Source organism: Capra hircus, chromosome 16 (genome assembly GCF_001704415.2).
Source record: "Capra hircus breed San Clemente chromosome 16, ASM170441v1, whole genome shotgun sequence".
Lineage (NCBI taxonomy): Eukaryota > Metazoa > Chordata > Mammalia > Artiodactyla > Bovidae > Capra > Capra hircus.
In genome coordinates, this window is record NC_030823.1 from 41,422,955 (window position 1) to 41,439,723 (window position 16,769).

The 16,769-nt window shown below is 60.6% G+C and overlaps 1 protein-coding gene across 3 annotated transcripts in view; it reads left to right on the plus strand.

Annotated features, from left to right (window-relative positions):
* CASZ1 (castor zinc finger 1) overlaps positions 1 to 16,769 on the plus strand; it is a 155,716-nt gene that overhangs the window by 122,824 nt on the left and 16,123 nt on the right. For all 3 annotated transcript variants that reach the window (XM_018060355.1, XM_018060356.1, XM_018060354.1), the window contains 7 exons: positions 3,957 to 4,445; positions 7,390 to 8,224; positions 9,605 to 9,673; positions 11,280 to 11,370; positions 12,126 to 12,290; positions 13,208 to 13,380; positions 13,648 to 14,495. In XM_018060355.1, coding sequence (XP_017915844.1) covers positions 3,957 to 4,445; positions 7,390 to 8,224; positions 9,605 to 9,673; positions 11,280 to 11,370; positions 12,126 to 12,290; positions 13,208 to 13,380; positions 13,648 to 14,495 — 2,670 coding nt within the window. The remainder of the gene's footprint in view (positions 1 to 3,956; positions 4,446 to 7,389; positions 8,225 to 9,604; positions 9,674 to 11,279; positions 11,371 to 12,125; positions 12,291 to 13,207; positions 13,381 to 13,647; positions 14,496 to 16,769) is intronic.

Here is a 16,769-nt window from a genome sequence, read left to right on the forward strand (position 1 = left end):
ACCACTTCTTGATGTACAGCGGGCATTAGGCCGCCCAGAGGGGACACTGCATCCTTAGAAAGAAATATGTCCTCATTTTTCTTAAACACCGTTTCCACTGAGTGAAATGTTTAGAAGGGACGCGCAGGGAGAACTTTATTTCCTACCAGGGAGTTCAGAGCCACCAGGCAGAGCCCATAAAGCACCCGGAGCCTGGTAGCTGACAGTCCGCCCGGCCCCAAAACACATTACTCACTGGTGGGGAGGGGCTGCCAGCCCTGCTAGCCCCTGGGGACTAGCCCCCACCCCAGCCCCCTACCCCCAGGCAGGACGGGTGACTCTGAGACCCAGTCGTGGGCATCAGGCCCTGGAGTCTCCGGTCCCCTTGAGCCCAGGCTACCCAGGGCTAGGAAGGACCTGGCCCTAACCAGGCGAGGAGGTGGAACCAATCCAGCCCCCTCTTAGTCCCCAGGGATCAGGGATGAGGGGCCCAGGTGCAGCTAGAGGAGCCCCCTCCCTCTCCAAGAGCTGGCAGGAGCCCTGGCCTTCCCCAGCCTGTGGAGGGAGTGATGCAGTTCCTGCCATAACGGGCCCTTCTCCTGAGGCCCTCCCTTCATTCGATTTCTGAAGCTGGCTGATTTGCATATTTATAAATATCAGTAAATTATTTATTGTAGCAATCTGCTGCACCATTTTACCCATCACAGTTAACACTTTAGGGGGCTCCGTGTTATGGGAACCGGGAGTGGGGGTGAGGAGGAGATGCGCAGGAGTGGAGAGGAGCCCTCTCAGGGTGGCCTGGGACTTCCTGGAGCCTCCGGAGCCGCCACGGGGGTATGGCGGCAGCCCCGCACCTTGCTGCACCCCGGCCTTCGTGCGCTCGGGCTCTGGAGGTCTTCACAGCTCCAGGGTCAGCCTCCTCTGTCAGATGGGATGACGGCAGTACCTGCCTCACGGGGTCATGGTGAGACACCGTGAACTAGTGCCCAACAGGTGCAAGGACAGGCCAGTTTCTGCCCCTCCCTTTCTCCACCCGGGGCAAGACCCCCAGCTTGGAGACAGAGCTGCCTGCAGGGGGCTTGTTGAGTTTGGAGCCCCTGGAGGGGAGGCTCAGACTCTGGGAGCCGGGGAGGGACCATTTGTTGCCCACAGCCTGGCCCTCCAGCCTCTCCTGTCCCCCCACCAGCAGCCTCTTCTGGCCCAGGTGTGGTTTCCTGGTCTAGGGATCTTGTGCCCAGAGGTGGCACCACACTTGCCTGTTTGTCCCCTCCCAGAGCTCAGCTGCCTTTTCCCAGATGCCTGACTGTCAGGACCTGTGCTTGGCACAGACAGGCACCCTGTCACCTTAGTCTTGCAACCCTTTCATGGGGGGAAACCTCGCTCAGAACCCAGAACTTCGCAAGGGGCAGAGCCAGGCCCTGAACTCACGACTGTCTGCCCCAGAGGCCAGGCCACACCATGGTGCAGTGCTGCCTCCCAGGGCTCACTCTGGCCCATCCAGCGTCCCTGGGGCCAGAGGTTGCAGGCTGGGAGAGGCCCTGGGCTGGCGGCCCACAGGCAGAGACCGGCCTGCTCCTTTCCCCTGGGCCCAGCTGGGCACATTGCAGCCGCCCTGCCCCTCACCTCCTCTCTGGAGCCGGGTCTTGGGTTAGTGGTACGGGAGTCCCCGAGCCTTCCCACCCTCCAGCCCAAGCCGGCCTTCTGGGCAGTATTGTTCCCAGAGGAAGTTTCCAGTGTAAATAGAGCAGCGGGCAGGCTGGTGGCGGGAAGGAGATGAAAGGGGCAGTGACAGGGCCGGGGACGGATGGCTTCCTCCCATTGAGGCCCGGCCACGGCGTTTATATTTTAGGGAAGAAAGTCAGGGGAATGTTTACATGGACAGGAGCCTGGGGTCAGACCACGAGGGGGGTAGTCTGCAGGTCCCAGGGTCCTGAAGGAGGGGTAGAGGAGAAGGCCCCATGGGGTGGGCCAGAAGGCGGGTGGGCAGGCAACTTGAACCTCGACTCACACACACACACACACACACACACACACACACACACACACACACGCACACACATACACACACACACACAAACACCCCTCTACTCACAGCCCCAGACTCTTATGTGTGTGCACTTTCGAGGAAGGTCTGCTTTTGCCTCCTGCCCTGCACCCCAGGCCGACATGCCTTCCCCACCTCCACCCCTGGGAGCAGCGGGAGTCAGAGGGAGGGCAGCATCTGGAAGGCAGGTGGGCTGGGGCAGAGCAGCAGCTGGAGGGCAGGTGTCGGGGGCGTGGGCGGAGCCACGGGGCCTGCGGGCGGGGGGTGGGCCCCCCGGCACACAGCTGCAGCACAGCTGGTGGGGGGCCCGCAAGGGACTGAGCCAGGCACACGGCCGGCATCAGGAAAGGGTGGGCAGGGCTGGGTGGGCCCAAGTGCCAGGAGGCTCCAGGATGGGTGGGGGCCCAGGGACGGGGTGTCACCAGCAGCAAGTGCAGCCCTGGGAGCTTCTGCTTCCCTCTTCCTTGGGATAAATATTTATAGATTCATTTGCCGTCTGCCATACACACTTGGCTGCTTACCTCCTGGTAAAAATAGAGCAGGCTCCCCCACTCCCACCCTCTTTCTCTACCAGGGCCGGGGGCAGAGGGGCCCAGGTGCGGCCTGCCCCCCATAGGCCTGCTTGAGGAAGCCTGGTGTCACAGAGCCTGGTGGCTGGCCTGGAGGTTGGGTGGGATGGCGTGATGAGGGACCCCATCAATGAGCCTTGGGAAAGAGCCCACAGTGGTGCTGGGAGACTTGGGTGTGAGCAGTGCAGACTTGGAGATGTGGGCAAACATGGGTAGAGTGGGCATCCGGCTAGGGCGAGGGTGGGGCCTGGAAGAGCCAGGGCCGCAGGACTGGGAGAACTGGGCGTCTGGCTTCAAGACAAGGACCTGGGGCTGCCGGGCATTGTCTGTATCAGGGGGCCACCATCTGTGTGCACAAGCCAAGTCTGCCTACAGGTGAGGTCCTGGCCCAAGCGCACCCATTTCTGTCCGAGTCAGCCTCTCAGTGGGCTCCAGGCGTGTGTGTTTAGGCTCTCGATCCATTATAGTGAAGTCCCATCTGACTGGGGGCCTGGGAGCAGAATCCTTCTCCTGGCTTAGCCTTTTGAGCTCTGTGGAGACGCGGCCATGCCCACCCCCTGGGAGTCCTGCCATCTAGAGGCTTCGGTGGGGCCCCCTGTGCACAAAGGGAGTGTGAGCCATGACTGTGTCTGCCGTGGCCACCGCCCCACCCCTGGCACTGCCATGTGGGAGCTTGCTGAATGAATGGGTGGACAGACAGATGGACCAACATACAATAAACCGGTGTAGGTGTGTCAGCTTTGGCTGGCATTTGTGGCAGGTTCCAGCTGTATGGGGGTGGTCTTGCCATTCCCCACCCCCAAGACCCTGGGCGCCCTGCTCAGTGGCCGAGAGGGAGGTGACCAGTGCCCAGGCAGCCTACTTACAGTTCCAGGCCGTTTGCATAGCGCTGTCGTGCTCAGGGATGAGGCACTAGAACGGCAGCCTCTGGGCATTCCGCTGGGGATCTGAGGAATCCCAATCTATTCCCGCTTCTCAGATCTGGAAAGTGGGCTTCCTGGGGCCAGCCAGGCTCCCAGGGCTGCAGGAGTTGGCCGAGGCAGAGTGGCATCCTGAGGCACACCTGTCCTGGCTCCCAGGGCCAGACACAGGGAGGAAGTGCTTCCAGGAGCCAGGGCTGAGAAGAAGACTCTTCCTGTGCGTGGAGTCATTCATTCACTCATTCGTCCATTTACAAGATATTTCTGAACCACATAGTCCACGCCAGGCTCTGAGAGTAGAACCCACAGTCTAGCGAGGGGACAGATGTGCCCTGGTCTCAGGGCAGTGGGGTGGAACGTGACTGGGGAGACCTCTGGCTTGGGGGAAGTGGGACTGTTGAGGTGGGTGTCGGTGCCTCTGACCCCTCTCTTTCATCCCCACAGCTGAAGGCACCCGGTGCACCGACCCGCCCGCAGGAAAGCCCGCGATGGCGGCCAAGCGCAAAGGCGGCCTGAAGCTCAACGCCATCTGCGCCAAGCTGAGCCGCCAGGTGGAGGTGGAGAAGGGTGGGGAGGCTGGCGCCCACGCTGAGGGCAGCCCGCTGCGGCCCCGGGACAAAGAGCGCAGCGGCCCTGAGTCTGGCGTGGCCCGGGCCCCCCGCAGTGAAGAAGACAAGAGGCGGGCGGTGATTGAGAAGTGGGTCAACGGGGAGTACAGCGAGGAGCCGGCACCCGTGCCCGTGCTGGGGCGGATCGCCCGGGAGGGCCTGGAGCTGCCACCCGAGGGTGTCTACATGGTCCAGCCCCAGGGCTGCAGCGACGAGGAGGACCACGGCGAAGAGCCCCCCAAGGACGGCAGCGTCCTGGAGGAGAAGGACTCGGACGGGGCAGCCTCCAAGGATGACGGTGGCCCCAGTACCAAGCAGGCTTCAGGTGGGTGTCTAAGCCCTGGACGGGACAGAACCCCATGAGGAGGAGGAGTGGTGTGTCTACAGAGCATGCCCTCTTCCCTCACTCTTGCTCCAAGTAGTGACCCCTTTTTTGGGCCCAGGGAGGACTTCTGAGGGGGTGGGGGCTGGGGCCGAGGTCACGGCTGGCATGGGGGAGAGGAATCGGGCAGGGGTTGGGGCGGGCGGTGGTGTGGCAGGGGTGAGAAGGGAAGGGCCTGAGAAAGCATCTTTCCAGACGTGTGAGCAGGGTTGTGATGAGCTGCTGAACACACAGTGGGTCTTCAGGAAGACAAATGAATGGGTGGACAGGCAGATGGATGGATGGATGGATGGATGGATAGTGTGTGGGTAGATGGCTCGCCACAAGTACCTGCTTGGGAAGGAGCCTGTTAGGGGGCTTAGTACCTGGATATGTGGAGAGGGACAGCCAGCCAGCAGATCCCATTGCACCCACCTGCCCCGGACGTGGTCCCCTGGCTGACCTCTCTCCCATGAGATGGCTAAGGCCTGGCTCTTCTGGGGTCCACGTGTCCTTAGATGCAGAGCAGCCCTGAGCTCCTTCTGCTCTGAGGAGGAAGGACCTCAGTTCTGGGCGGGAGGGGGCATGGCCAGGGCTGGAACTTGGGCCCGGGGCTTTCCTCAGCTCCCCAGCCTCCTTGCAGCGGGCGCCTAGCATCCCAAGCCTCCTCTTCCCCTGCAGCAAGGGGCGCATCTCCTCCCTGCACGGGGAGCCCTGCGCAGCCACATAATTATGCATATAAGATATAAACAGAGCTGTTTAATTATCCTTCGCCACATCAGTGACAGAGTAATTAACAAACATTGCAAGATCAATGAGGAAAAGTGTGACCTTCAGTTTCCTCTGATAGGAAAAGCCCTTGCCGTTCCCAGACACAAGGTGACTGTGCTGGGCCTGAGGAGTGGGGAGGGACAGGGACGGGGCCACTGTCCCTTCAGCACCCCAGTTCCTCCTGGGGGACTGGCAAGCTGGCACAGCAGGAGGCAGGGCTGGAAACTGCTCGTGGCCTCATGGCTCCAGGCCTCACCCCCTCGGGTTTGGGATAGCAGCAGGATGGCAGCATGACTCCAGGCAGCCTCCTCAGCCTGGGCCCTGGAGCTGGGCAGCCAGAGCCCAAGCTGCCCACCGTGGCCTTGGGAATGCAGGCCTCTCGGCTGCCCCCGGGACCCCTGCCTGGCCCCCTCCCTGCTCTAAGCTGTCTGCCCTTCAAAGCCTTCTGATTCTCTGCCATATATAGTGAGGGCTCAGCTGCCTCCAGCTATTTTTAGCCCCTTTCCCTGGTCCCTGAGCCACTGAATCTAGCATCCAGAGCCCACCCCTCCCAGGCTGGGTCCCCCACCCCAAGTGGCTTGAGGTCAGGACAGCAGCCCACCAGCCAGCCAGCTCAGGGGGAAAGCCATCTGTTGGTTCCTAGAGTCACTCTTCCCACCTTGGGGGCTGGGTGCTGTCCATGACTATTCTGTCCTCACCCGGAGGGCCCCAGACCCCACAGGACTGCCCTCCTCCCCTCCTCCCAGGAGCGCGGAGGCTCTGTCTACATGCTGCTAGGTCTTCTCTTTTGCCGGAACCCAGCTCGGCTCTTAGACCACCTCCAGGTGGGGCTGGGGATGGGAGAAGAGCCTGCTGCTGGGTTCTGGCCACACCTTTCCCTGGCCGTGCTCTTAGGGCGCCCCAGCCGAGGGTCCTCCTGCTCTGTGTGCCCGGGTGTGCAGGCTCAGACAGGAGTAGGGAGAACACACATGTCCTCTGGAGCCCGACGAGTCTCACCCACCTGAGTGTCCCCACCCCTGACTCGGGGTATAGCAGATGGTCGGTGTTAGTGAGTGCACAGGAAGACACGTCCTGGGGGCGGGGGCATCCCACAGGCTTGCAATGGTGGCACATTGTGTGTGGAAGGGGGTTCGTCTCCAGGGAACAGCCCCAGGCCAAATGGGACCGTCTTGGGAAGCTGGATGTGGAGTTTGAGGTAGTCTGGGTACACGTGTATGTGTGTCTCGGACGATCACTAGGACGTGAGCTTGTGAGAGTGTGTGTGCATGCACGGCCCCACGGGGAGGTGGCTGCGGGGGACTCCCCATGTGCCCTGCCGTGGACACTGGGGTGAAAGATGCGGACCGTCAGCCGCTATGTCTCCGGCCCTGACTCTGCTCGGGGTGGCCCACCCTTGTGCGTGAACACGAGTGACCAGAGGGTGGCAGGGAGGTTTGCAGGCCTCCCCATGTCATAAGTCTTGGCTGGGGTGGGGCCTTGAGGGAGTCTGAGCTTCACATCAGCAGCTCTCTGCCGCCTTGACCCTGTTGTCTGGGGCTGTTAGCAACCCGGGGGGGCTGGGAGGGGCCAAGAGGACAGCTTCTGAGGAGGCTTCGGGCAAGCCCCTCGTCCTCCTCCTGGGGATCAGGGGTCTGTGTGTCCATTTCTGGGGGGAGGGAGGGTCTGCCAGGCCAGCTCTGCCAGGCCCACCCCTGACCAGTCCCCAGGGGTCCTCCTGACTGCCCAGCCGCTGGCTCACAGCCCTACCTGTCCCCAGCCCCCATTCCCACCCCTACCCCGGAGGCAGGTTGAGATCTGGCCTTACTTCCAGTAAAATGACTTCTCTTTCATATTAGGCCAAGGCGAGAGAGCGGAGACATTTATGAAACTTTGTTTAATGTACTGAAAAGCCATCGGCCAGAACATTTAGGAAATTGATTTTCCTGGCATTGATGAACTCGTTTTATTTTACCCCAGTATTAATTACTTTTTTTTTAAACAAATTAATTTAAGAGTCGTAAAACCTAACAAGTGAGCCAAATGTCCATAGATCATGTCCTGCTCCGCCCCTCGGCAGCCCCCTCCCTCTCTGGGGGTGGCCTGTCCCTTGGCTACCCTGCTCCCTCCCAGAGGTGACAGCCCCTCTCCTCTCCCATAGGAGAGGCCTCTTCGCTGCGGGACTACGCGGCCTCTACCATGACCGAGTTCCTTGGCATGTTTGGCTACGACGACCAGAACACAAGGGATGAGCTGGCCAGGAAGATCAGCTTCGAGAAACTGCACGCGGGCTCAACCCCTGAGGCGGCCACCTCCTCTGCGCTGCCTACCTCCGAGGATGCCCTCAGCAAGCGGGCACGGTTCTCCAAGTATGAGGAGTACATCCGCAAGCTCAAGGCCGGCGAGCAGCTGTCCTGGCCGGCCCACGGCACCACGGCAGAGGGGCGGGCGGGCAAGGAGGTGCTGGGCCCCCTGCCTGGCCTGCGGCTTTCCAGTAGCACCACGCACCTGGAAACCAAGGCCACCATCCTGCCCCTGCCCTCGCACAGCAGCGTCCCCATGCAGGGCCTGGTGGCCCGGGCCTCCAAGTACGACTTCTTCATCCAGAAACTGAAGACGGGCGAGAACCTGCGGCCCCAGAACGGGAGCGCCTACAAGAAGCCGTCCAAGTACGACCTGGAGAACGTCAAGTACCTGCACCTCTTCAAACCCGGGGAGGGCAGCCCTGACATGGGTGGGGCCATCGCCTTTAAGACAGGCAAGGTGGGGCGCCCCTCCAAGTATGATGTCCGGGCCATCCAGAAGCCTGGCCCTGCCAAGGTTCCACCCACCCCCAGCCTGGCTCCCGCACCCCTCGCCAGCGTGCCCACCGCTCCCAGCGCCCCTGGGCCAGGACCTGAGCCATCTGCCTCCCTGCCTTTCAACACTCCCGAGTACCTGAAGTCAGCCTTCTCCAAAACAGACTCCATCACCACGGGGACCGTCTCCACTGTCAAGTAAGCCGTGCACCACCCTCACTGCCAGCCCTGAGTCCAGCACTGGGGTGACCCAGAGACCCACTTTCTGCCTCTGAAGCTCACACTTGTGGACACATGCACCCACACATTATGCACATCCAGATGCACCCAGAGTCTCACACATGTACTTACACACACACACATACACTCGCACAGCCTACATAATCACTCACACCCAGTTCATGGACCCACATACTACACATCTTGCTGTGTGCACACACCCTCACACACCACATACAGGCGAACCTTGTTTGCGCTTTGAAGAAGTTGCGTGTTTTTGTACAATGAAGGTTTGTGGCAACCTTGCATTGTCAGCTGATGGTTAGCATTTTTTAGCAGTGAAGCATTTTTTAGTTAAGACATATGCATGGTTTTTTCAGACGTGATACTATTGCACACTTAATGGACTACAGTATGGCACAAGCATACCTTTTCTGTACTCTGGGAAACCAAAACAATTCACGTGACTCGCTTCACTGTGACCGTCACTTGATCATGGTGGTCTGGCAGCGAGCCTGCATTATCTCCAAGGCCTGCCTGTGCTGCTGTGCACTTGCTCACCTGCTGACACACCTGCAGAGTATTGTAACCCCATCTGCTCACAGCAGGCTTTCTCTGCCTGCCACCATGAGGGTCATGTGGGCTTATGGTTGACTGGGAAAACCCTGCGCTGGGTTGGGGGTTCTGGGCTCCAAGCTGGTGGCCTTGGCTCCTGGATTCAGAGCCTGGGCTGTATGAATGGCAGCAGGAGGCAGTAGGAGGCTGGGGTGGGCGGACCCAGCGCAAAGTCCTTGTCAGTGGTAAAATGACTGATGGATCCATGTGTGGGGCTGAGAATACCTTTCCGTACAGCCATCCCTCTTGGGGGAGGGCCCCGAAACCTGAGAGCAGATCTAGAGAGCCACCCTTGGCATGGAGGGTGTCAGGGGGCTTTTCCGACCCCTCAGCCACACTTGCTTGGTGCTGCTCTTGCCCTTTCCCCTGGGGTCTTCCCCAGTGGTCCCTGGTACCCCTCTTCAGCCAGCAGTGTCCTGACACCACTGTGTGCAAGAGGGGCCGGGCCCCAGCTTCCCAGGCTTCCTGAGGGTTGGACTCTAGGTCAGACCCGTGTTCAGGGTGGAGCCCTCCAGCCCTGCCAGCCTGAGACAGCCTAGCCCTTGCTGAAGGTGGGCCAAGTAAACCCAGCTGTGCTAGTTTTCTGCCAAAGGACTTTTCCCATCCCACCTCAAGTGCCCAGGATGCTACAGAGCAAGAGAGACAAGGGTCAGGACCCCAGGGCAGGGAGCTGCCCCCAGACACGCCTGGGGCAGGAGGCTGCCTCGTCCACTCATCAGCTGTGCCCTGTGTGTCTCTCACCAGGAACGGATTGCCCACAGATAAACCAGCTGTCACTGAAGATGTAAACATTTACCAGAAATATATTGCCAGGTAGGCCCCTGGGGAGGAGATTGCCCTGGAGAGGTGGGCGGGGCAGGAATGCTGGGGACCGTGGGACTGCATGCCCATCTGACCACTAGTATCAGCTGCCTGCTGCCTCCCCACCCCCACACACTCCTGCTTCCAGACTCCCTCCAGGGACTTCCCTCTGCCCCATCTCAGAGCCCCCGCCCCCTTCATGAGGTCCAGACCACAGGCCCTTAAGCAGCTTGTACCCCAGGCAGGACTCAGGTACCTGAAAGGGCCCGCTGGCAGGGCTCGGCCACAGGTGAGCACCAGGCCCCCCTCCACAGCTAATCCAGAGCCTTGGGGGCGGGGAGTACAGGGAGGGCAATGCAAGCCACTGTGAAACAGTAAGGGGATGAGAAGGGGTGTGGGCAGGTGGCCTCAGTGTGCAATGCCCCCCTGCTACCCCGGGCTAGACCTTGACCCTCACCACCTGACTCCAGGCCTGCCCCTTTACCTCCTTAAGGCAGCGGGCTTGGCAGGTGAAAAAACTTCACCTCATCAGATTCCCCAGCTCAGGCCCCCGGCGGGCAGTACCTGGCGGGGCAGCACCTGGCCGGGCCAGGCCCTGGCAGCCGTCTTTCTGCTAATCTCCGTCCCTCTCTGTGTCTCCCTCCTGTCCCTCCTTGTCTTTTCAGCTTTGCTGTGCTCTCTTTATTATTATTATTATCATTATTATTAGTGCCTCAGCAGATGGCTCTTTTGGCAGCTTCAGCTTAAACCTTTATTCGCAAGTGGTTCTCCCCGTTACACAGGGCTTCCCCTCACTCGCTCCATGGTGGGGCAGGCAGGCTGAGCCCACCACCTTGCCCACAGTTGTCACGGGGTGTTCTCCCGGGTGGTCACCGTTCAGGCTGCGAGATCCCCCACTCTGGCAGTGTTGGACCCCGGAGAAGGCCCAGGGTGCTCTGGACCACAGGCGGTGGTGGCCAGGCAGCTAGTAGGGGCTCCGAGCTGGGGAGTTGGCCGGAGAACATGCTCCCTACCATGGGAAGCCAAACAGATGCTGGGCTTTAAAAATTCATCACTCTGGACTGTTTCAAGTGTCGGGAAAACCCAGGACAGAGAGAGCCCTTTAACACTTCTCAGTCACAGAGCCGTGGGCTGGCCCGACTGGGGTCCCCAGCACCTGACCCGGTGCTGGTGGAGAGTGGGAGGGCAGCACCTGCAGAAACAGTGGCTGGGCCGCCTTGGGGCTCATGCCTTCCCCACCTCATCCCATCCCATCCTAGGCTTCTTCCCCTGACCCTACTCTGGCCTCTGCCTTGGCCCCGCTTCCTCCCCCCAGCGTTGGCGCCAGGCCTCTGTGCCCCCCTCCCTGGTTCCGGCATTACTTCTTGGGGCAGATAAGGGTCAGTCTGCAGCTCAGTGGGTCTGGAATTCCCAGCGGCCCCATCACTCTCCTTGGCCTTCTCAGTCTCTGCCTCATGGACACAGGGGCTACCTCTCCCCCTCCAGATCTCCCCCCAGGACCCCCACACCCCAGCAGCAGTCCTCTGGAGCACAGACACAGACTCTTCTCAGCCACAGAGGCTGAGGACCCTGGAGCTGGCATCCAGAGAGGCCTGAGCCCACCCCCTCTTCCCTGCAGGTTCTCAGGCAGTCAGCACTGTGGCCACATCCACTGCGCCTACCAGTACCGCGAGCACTACCACTGCCTCGACCCCGAGTGCAACTACCAGGTATGTCCCGTGGGCACTGGCCCTGCTCCTGCAGGCTGGCACAGCAGCGGAGAAGCCTCCTGGAAGCAGGACAGGGTTGCTGGGTTCTACTTGGGCCACCCGAACGTCACTTGGGCAGGAAGAGAGGCCAGAAAAACTCCCAGTCTGTCCACATCCCCAGATTGCTGCCCACAGGCGACTGATGGGGTCTGGAGCCCTCTGCCTCCCCAGTAATAATTATTCTTGCTCCAGTGCACTGAGTCCACCACGCACCAAGGACTGCTCAGACGGCCTGCATACCTTGTCTAGTCAGTTCTTTCCAGCGTCCTCGTGAGGCTGGTACTGCTGCCCCGTCTTACAGATGATTATGTTGAGGTTCAGGTAGACTTTCCCTTATGTTCAAAGCTCATCCTCTGGTGAGTACAGAGCAAGCAAGTGAGAGGGGAATGCAGGTGGCCTGTCTCACCAGGGAGCCCAGCCTGGCAGGGCCCATCGGTGACACTAGACAAAATGAGTTGTCACCTGTCAGAGGCCTTGGCTGAAAGGCTTGGCCTGATTCGTCTTCTCTGCTTCTGGGCCTAATGATGAAGAGACGTGGAAAAGGTCAGGGAAGGGTCTGTGGTTCTGGAACCTTCTAAATTATTCCCTCCCAAGTCCAGGGTGCTGGCCTTGAGGCAATCTGGGCTGCCTTGACCCAAATAGAGTTCTTTGTAAGGAGGACCGAAGGGCCCTGGGGCCAGACCCGGCCTCCTACCCACTAGGCCCTCTCCCTGCAGAGGTTCACGAGCAAGCAGGATGTGATCCGGCACTACAACATGCACAAGAAGCGGGACAACTCCCTGCAGCACGGCTTCATGCGCTTCAGCCCGCTGGACGACTGCAGCGTCTACTACCACGGCTGCCACCTCAACGGGAAGAGCACCCACTACCACTGCATGCAGGTGCCCCGCCCCCGCCCCGCCCCCGCCCCCACCCTCCCCCGGAGGCTGGCCTGCCCAGGGAGGGGCGCCTGAGGGTCTCCAGGGCTCAGGCTCGGGCAGTGCCCGGTGGGCCGGGGTGGGGCCTTCCCCATGGCCATACTTGGTGTGGGTGCAATTCAGCTAGCTGTTTATACAGACCGACATTTTTCAGGCTTTAACACCAAGAGCAGCATTGCAAATGGTTCCTGAGGAGGTTTTTGTTTAATTCTTTGTTTTAATGCCACGCAGAGTCTGGGCTTTTTCAAGGTGTCAGGTCCAGGGGGAGCGACTTTGGGTTGCAAATAGCAGCCGCCGCGCCTCCCCCGATATTTGTCAGGGGGTTGTTATGGCCTCTGTGAAACAACCTGGGCCAGGAGGAGAGGGGGGCTTGCTCTCCGGGCTCTGAGATGGTGCAGACACTGGCACGGCCCAGCCCTCAAGAGTGTTCAGATTCCACTGGTTTTTACTCAATATGGCAACGCTGCCTGCCTTGGCCCAGCTCGGGTGGGGTAGGGAGGGCCCCGTGCCAGGAACTGTCCGCCAAGCAAGTCCCTGGGCTAAAGGTGACCGCCAGGCCCCTGGGTCCAGCCCTGCTCACTTAGGGGGCTTCAGAGATAGAGCCACAGATTGGGGACCCAAAAGCTACCTCCTGCAGCACAGGACTCCCACGCCTGTGTGGGGAGGTGTCCCAGGCTCTCTGAAGACAGCCTGCACCCAGCACAGACAAGGCCCTGGGGGGCCTGAGGGGTCATCCTTCATTAACTGCAGTCCCACCAGTTGGATGTTGATGGATGCTGAAGCTCCCCCACTGGGGTCAACTGCACCTGGAGGAACAGCCTCTCTGAGCTCACTGGGGTGCCTGGTTTCAGCTCCCCTGACTGCCATTCTGGCCCCTGCAGGTGGGCTGTAACAAGGTGTACACAAGCACGTCAGATGTGATGACCCACGAGAACTTCCATAAGAAGAACACCCAGCTCATCAACGACGGCTTCCAGCGCTTCCGTGCCACCGAGGACTGCGGCACGGCCGACTGCCAGTTCTACGGGCAGAAGACCACGCACTTCCACTGCAGGTGAGCGGAGGCGGCTGGGGAGGCTCCTGGCCTGGGGAGGGCCGGAAGGCAGGGCCCCAGGTCCCTGGGTGGCTCGGAGCCCTGCCTCCTCAGGGCCGTAGGAGCAGGAGCCAAGGGGTGCTCAGAGGCCGCGCCTGAGCGTCCAGCCTGGTCTTCCACCTCGAGGCCCATCCCTCCTGGGGCCACCATGGGAGCAGGGCAGGGAGTCCTCCTGACTTCGCGAGGCCCCATGACAGCCTCCCTGTGTGACCCCCCCCCGACCCCCAGGCGCCCCGGCTGCACGTTCACCTTCAAGAACAAGTGTGACATCGAGAAGCACAAAAGCTACCACATCAAGGACGACGCCTACGCCAAGGACGGCTTCAAGAAGTTCTACAAGTATGAGGAGTGCAAGTACGAGGGCTGCGTGTACAGCAAGGCCACCAACCACTTCCACTGCATCCGCGCCGGCTGCGGCTTCACCTTCACCTCCACCAGCCAGATGACCTCGCACAAGCGCAAGCATGAGCGCAGGCACATACGCGCCTCAGGCTCCGGTGTGCTGGGGCTGCCACCCTCGCTGCTGGGCGCCAAGGACACGGAGCACGAGGAGTCCAGCAACGACGACCTGGTCGACTTCTCGGCCCTGAGCAGCAAGAACTCCAGCCTGAGCGCCTCCCCCACCAGCCAGCAGTCCTCTGCCTCCCTGGCCACGGCCACTGCCGCCTCCGAGGCCGTGCCCAGCGCCACCAAGCCTCCCAACAGCAAGATCTCAGGGCTGCTGGCCCAGGGCCTGCCCAGCTCCATCCCCCTGGCGCTGGCCCTCTCCAACTCCGGCCTGGCCAGCGCCGCACCCTACTTCCCCATCCTTCCTGGCCGGGGCAGCGCCTCCCTGCCGGTGGGTGCCCCCGGCCTCATGGGTGCCATGTCGTCCGGGACAGCAGGCTCAGCAACCCCTGACACGCCCGCCCTGGCAGCCTCGGGAGCCGGTGACTCGGCGGCAGCAGGGGCTGCCTCGGTCCCCGTGGCCCCTGCCTCCATCATGGAGAGGATCTCAGCCAGCAAAGGCCTCATCTCGCCCATGATGGCCAGGCTGGCCGCGGCCGCCCTCAAGCCCTCTGCCCCCTTTGACCCAGGTGAGCAGGCTGGGCCCTGCCTGGGAAGCCCGCTCCTCTCCAACCCCAGGAGCTCGCTGGCCCCTGTGCAGAGCAGAGTGGGGGTGTTTGGCAAGGGGGCCTTTCTATCCCTGGCCCCAAGGCCCCCGTGCCCCTCTTTCCTGATCTCTGCCTCCATCCTCTTTATTTCCTGTTTGGGGCCCCTTTCTCTGACCTGCCCATCCCAGGCAACTCCTGTTTCTGTCTTTTCATCTGTGAAGGAAGGGCAGTGATCCCGGCCTCACAGAGTACCCGTGCATCCCCAGGGCCTCTGCAAGCTCCCCCTACCCTGCCATGTCACAAGTCCAGCCCCAGTGGGGGCCGTCCCTGAGCCCCAGGCTTCCCTGGGACCTCCTCCAGGTGACAGGAGGGGACACGACTTCAGCCCAGGGCCAGGGTGACCTCACTGCAGGGATGCTCGGGGGATTCAGGCCTGGACAGCCCCTTGAGACCAAGGATGCCTTGCCCAGGCTCTCACTCTCCATCAGCACTGTACAGTCGCACATTCTGTGATAGTGGAGGCGTTCCATTCTGCACTGTCCAATATGGTAGCCCCTCGTCACAGGGCTGTTGAGTGCTTGAAATTGGCTAGTGGGACCGAGACCTGGATTGGGGTTTCTTTCAGTTGAGCCACATCGGGTCAGTGGCTGCTGTGTTGGAGTTGCCAGGATCATATCTCTGTCTTTCCTCTGGCTTATCATGAAGAGTGACTCCCTTTTCTCTCAAGTTTTCTGCTCCTTAAAAGAATGTTCTACTTTTTTTCCTCTGATTTTTTTTTTTTTTTTTGGCTTTTTTGTTTCCATTGCTCCTCTTTATCTGTTTCCCCCCATCCAGGTAATTAGCATTAGTAAGATCTTTAAGAAGAGTTCTGCTTTTGTCTGGGATGGGGCTCACTTTGTTCATTGATTCATCAACCACTGATGCTCACTGAGGGCAGCTTGTTGCAGAGCCAGGCGCCAGGCCGGGGGCTGGGGACATGGCGAGGAAGACAACAGACAAAGTCCTTGCCTTGTGGAGCTGATGGAACAGTGGGGGATATACTGTTCCCAAATACACCCCCTGGGAGGTGGCCAAGCTGGCCCTCAGTAGTCTGGCTCCTGAGAATGTCTGGAGACTCACCAAGACTGAGGGTCCCTGTGGTCCCGCCTGAGCTTGAGCTGGCTGGAGGTCAGGGCCCTGTTTCCCTGGGAACCCTGCGCTAGTGGCTTTGGGAAGCTCCTGGAATGTGGACTCTGAGTCCTGAAAACTAGCGCCTCCCCACTGGGACACTCCTGTCGGCCTACACCTACCTTCTACTCCAGGTGCCAGAGGGCCAGGCCAGGCTGCCCAGGGCCATGCCCCTCTGGTTGGTGCTGGGGCCACACGGGGCTTGGTGGCCAGGCTGTCAAGTACTTTCTTTTCTTAAGAAAAAGCTCCTTCCCCGAAAAGAAAGGTCAAGCGAAGGGGAGGGGGCCATTTTCCTTTATTTTTTAATAAAATGACACTTGCTGTCTGTGAAGCAGCTCTCTGTCAGCTGCAGCGCCTTGGGGCAGATTAATATTTCAGTCACTGGGGATTGTGGGGAAAGGCTCCGTGGACATGTTCCTGTCAGCAACTTCTTCAGCCCTGTTCTGCTTGGCCTCCTGAGTCTTCTGCCCACCCAGCTCCAGCCTTTGCACCCATGCCCACACCCCGCCCGCTCCCCCCACCCACCCCATCCAGCCCTGCCTGGCAAGGGTGGGCCTCATATCCCTGCCCTGGACAGCTTGACGGGCGAGGTCACATAGTTTGAACCGCTCTGATTGGCTGTCAGCTTCCATAGCCCTGACACAGCAGATGCCCCTCCTGGGCATGCTCAGTGGAAGGCAGGGCCGTCGCCCCGGCAACAGTGGGGACGGGATCTGCGGAGGGGGCGCAGCTCCCAGTCTAGATCTGCCACTTTCCCTCAGCATTAACAGAGTCTTTAATAAAAGCCTAAGCGGCAGCCCCACAAATTGACTGTGACAGTCGGTGGAGAAAATGAAGGGCCCCCACCCCCGTCCCGGCCCCTCCCCAGCCTCCCACCCTTCTCCTCCAGGAGGCCCTGAGCCAGGACAACTTTGACATAATTTTGCAATAATTATCACTTGAAGAATTGCCACACAGGGGGAAGCGTCACAAGCGATCATGTCAGTGGGGAGAACCACTGACCAGCAGTCAAGGCTCCGGGGGGCCTCAGCCCACCCGGCCCGCCGTCTTCCCCTCGGGGGGTTCCGGTTGGTGCCCCTATGAAGCCCT